This window comes from Dromaius novaehollandiae, chromosome 23, assembly GCF_036370855.1.
Source record: "Dromaius novaehollandiae isolate bDroNov1 chromosome 23, bDroNov1.hap1, whole genome shotgun sequence".
Lineage (NCBI taxonomy): Eukaryota > Metazoa > Chordata > Aves > Casuariiformes > Dromaiidae > Dromaius > Dromaius novaehollandiae.
The window spans coordinates 3,843,996-3,847,740 of NC_088120.1; the positions used below are offsets into that span (position 1 = coordinate 3,843,996).

Genomic DNA, 3,745 nt, shown 5'->3' on the forward strand with positions numbered 1-3,745 from the left:
GTACAGAGGAGTGTCTCATCCTCCCAGTCACACTCTGAGGATTGATTTAGTCCAAGCATTAAACTACAAGCACAACCTTTACAGTCTAGATGAGACGGAAGACGCTAGTGACTGGATCCACAGCCCACTGACGGGAATGAAGCCACTTCTCCCCAGTGCTCGACACCACACCGCATCCGTGCCAGGTACAAGCACTAAACACATGCACACGGGAGACTTTTCAGCTTTTATTTGAAAATTTATCTGTACATTCTTACGTGGTTGCTGAGTGACAGCTGCCAGGAGCTGCCAGCAGCAGGGGGGGGCAGCAGCGAGGCGCTCACAGCTTTCCACAGCGCCCAGAAACGGGAGACAGCAGAGGAAACAAGACCCCACCAGCTCTCGCCTTCAGCCTTTTCCGAGTAGGGGAATCAGCAATCGAGTCATCTTTATCACATTCCGAAGGGTGTTGGATTTACACGGTCTTACGTATTCAGCATAAAGATCTTGGGTTGAAGTGACTATCTGCAGAGCAGCTTGAAAACTATCCCAGGCTTTCTTTTCTAAAGCCAGTACCTTAAAGCTGCAGTACTCTCCATGCATCATTCCCAGCAGTCCCAAAGCCAAATAACAAAAGGAGCCCTTGCAAATAAATAATCATAGGAAAAAAATAAATAAGATTAGACCTGGAATATACAGTTACATGGTCTTTATTTGGTTTCAGAGGTGGAAAAAAGTGGAGCTAGACTGCAGCTTTAAGCCTTGTGCCTGAATCAGTCTCAAATACTCAGTAAATTTTACAGTTGATTAGCTGTACAGGTTGAAAATTCAAAGTTGTACAGAGATGAACATTCAGGCACCTATGTACACCCTTCCCCGAGGCATACTTCATTTTGCTCAGCCAGTTAGAAAATAGCCAGCCGGAGGGGAAGTGCCCCCTTTCCAAGCTGAACAGACAAGACTGAAGACCTATTTGCTGTCACAGTAAAAAGAGTCCCAACAAATATCTAACCCCACCCGTGTTTGCAAGGGGGAAAACTGGTTCAAACCATACACCAGGGAGACAATCCTCTCTCAGGGAATCCTTTAACTTCGCTGGCAACACAGAAGCTTTGAGCAAATCCAGCTACTGGCAGGGCTGAAGGCTGCCCATCACCTCCTGTGCCCAAAGCCTGGTCGTGGAAAGTCTTAAGTCCAGTTTTTCCCTACTTAAGCCAGAAGTCCTGTAATGTCATTTAAAGGCAGCTCTGCAGGAAGAGCTCTTGATCTGCACTGTTTGGGGTACACACCCCCTCCCCAGGAAATCCCCAATAAAAAAACCACACAGAAGAGAAAAGCAATCCAGTGCAAGCCAGTGTCCGATGATTGTCTCTTTGGGGAGGTCAGGAATCCAGGACAGGGCAAGGCAGGGGAAGGGAGGAGGATGGCAGATGGAGAAGGAAGTTAAAACAAACTCAAAACCACCGAGACACAAGGAGGAGCCCGAAGCACCTCAACAGCTGATGGCACTGGGCTGCTGTTTGCTAACAAAGTCTGAAATGAAGTCAAACTCATTCTGTCCCAAGAAGAGCTCAGGCAGCTCCTGAATCCGGTCCAACCCCAGTTCCAGAACAAGGGATGTCAAGACTTCCTCATCTATGAGATCTGTGTCCATAACGTTCAAGGTCAGTGCTGGTGAGGGCATATGCTGCATGCCCGGGTGCTGGCTCGGCCCCACTCTGTATTGCTGGGCAGCAGCTCCCATGGGCCCATTGCTCATACCCAGCGGGTGGCCCTGGTACTGGGTGTTGAGTTTTTGTAGGTGCATGCTAGCCATGAGCTGCTGGGTGCCCACCGGCCCCATGTACTGCTGCTGCTGACTTGGGCCATTGAACATCATCGCATTCTGCATCTGGTGGTGGCCCATTTGTCCGCTGAGGTTGGGTCTTGGCCTCATTGCACCATCCATGCCAGCCCCTCCGTAAGGCATCATCTGGCTGGCAGTAGGCAGTGTCCTCAGCACATGCTGCCCGTGCTGCGGGGGTCCCTGCAGCCCGCTCACCCCCATGCGGTAGCTCTGCAGCCCGGTACCACTGTGGCTCATGGACATCATCATATGCTCGGCCATGGCTCCAGGCCCCTGCAAGGCGACACGCGGCTCAGGGCAAGGCAAGGCTCCCGGGGGCAGCACCGCTTCCCCACTCCGTCCCGAACCAGCGCCTCCCGGGGACCCCGCAGCCCCCCCGCACCTTGGCCCCGGCGGGAAGGCAGCGCGCTGCACCCTCCGCCGGCAGGACGGCAGCCGCGGCTCCCGGCGAGCTGCCGCCCGCCCGCCCGCTCCTTGCGGACAAAGCTCGGCGCGGCGCGCACCGCGGCCCCCCAGCGCGCCCCCCCGGGGCCGCGGCGGGGAGCCGGGCTCTGCCCGCGCGGCTACGCACCGATCCGGGGCTCCGGCGGGCAGCGGCTCCGCGCACCTGCAGCGCCGCGCTGGCTGGGCTCCGCTCCGCTCGCCGTGCGCGGGGCGCCGCGCTCCCGCGCCTTATAGCGGCACGGGCGGGGGCGGGTCGCGGCGCCCGGCCCCCCGCCGCCCATTGGAGCGCGGCGCGGCGCGGCCCCGCCGCTGCTGCCCGGCCCCCGACGGGGCGGGCGGGCGGCACAATGGGCTGCGCGCTCCCGGCGCGGCGCGGGGCTGTCGGGGCTCCCACATCGCCGCATCCCGCGTTGTCAGCACGCGGCGCGGTGCCGGGGTGGGAGCGGGGCAGTTGCCCCCAGCGCTTAGGGCACTAAGGCGGGCTAAGCCTCATTGCCCAGGCTTTGGGAGCGGGTGGTCTCCCCCCGGACTGAGGATGCCAACCCCTCTGGCAAGCTGGGGAGGAAGGAGGCGGGTGGGCTGCAGAGCTCCCAGCACAGCAGCCCCCAGTTGCTTGCAAATGCCCCTGCCAGGAGCCCCCCACAGCGAGCCCTGCTCCTGGACAGGATGCCCAGGTGCAGCCGTGCTGCCTGGCATCACCACCCGCTGAAGCCATGTGTGCGCAGTCCTGCTTTTGCAGAGCGGTGTTGACAGGGGCACGGAGGGGCTGCGTAGATGTCTGGGAGCAAGGCACAGCTGGTGGTGTGCTGGGTGGGGGACTGGAGGCCACGGACCCCTCAGTGTAGTACTCAGTTCCTCCAGGGACACTCTGGTACAGAAGACTTGGGCAGTCCCTGTTCAACACCCTGCTCATGGGCCTTGTGGTAACGATGGCATCTGAGGTGACTGGGGGACCTCAGACAGGTCCTTTCTGCTCCCAGCCTGTGTGTGCTGGGAATGGCAGTGCCTTCACTTGCACTAATTTTGAGTTTTTGTAGGTCTAGTGGCCAAAGGGTCATTAACGTTTAACGTAGCCCTCTTCAGCCTCCTGAGCAGGGACCCTGTCTGCCCGTACCACTGCAAACGGCATGACAAGAGTCGCGCCTCCAGTGTGTTCCTCTCCGCGGTGTTACTCCAGCAAAGCCTTTCTGCCTGATCACACTGCAGGGCTGAGGGTCCTGGAAAAGGTCTGGCTGGGGCGCAGCGAGCAACTGCGGAGGCTGTGCAGAATTTCCTATTCAGACTGAAGGATGCACACATGGATGTTTGCTCACTGCTGCCGGGGCTGCTGCCGCTGGGCCCTGTGAGCGTGTGCCTCGGCGCCTGCCGTCATGAGAAGGGCCCTTGTCTGACGGCAGTCCTGGCTGCACGGTCAGCAACGGGATGCTACCCGTAAGTGAAACCTCACCAGCTGAAGTCACTGAGGTCGGTTACTTA

General features: G+C 58.7%; 1 protein-coding gene across 2 annotated transcripts; it reads right to left on the minus strand.

The window, feature by feature from the left end:
* Positions 1-214: 214 nt before the first annotated feature.
* On the minus strand, positions 215-2,473 carry CITED4 (Cbp/p300 interacting transactivator with Glu/Asp rich carboxy-terminal domain 4). 2 transcript variants are annotated; one of them, XM_064524917.1, is made up of 2 exons: positions 2,397-2,473; positions 215-2,098 (listed from the first exon to the last, which is right to left on the minus strand). In XM_064524917.1, exon 2 carries the CDS (start codon positions 2,084-2,086, stop codon positions 1,472-1,474), a length of 615 nt encoding a protein of 204 aa, XP_064380987.1. In that variant the 5' UTR covers positions 2,087-2,098; positions 2,397-2,473; the 3' UTR covers positions 215-1,471. The 2 variants fall into 2 exon arrangements, with proteins under 2 accessions (XP_064380987.1, XP_064380988.1); XM_064524918.1 differs by having other exon boundaries at positions 2,433-2,452.
* Between the last annotated feature and the right edge of the window lie 1,272 nt (positions 2,474-3,745).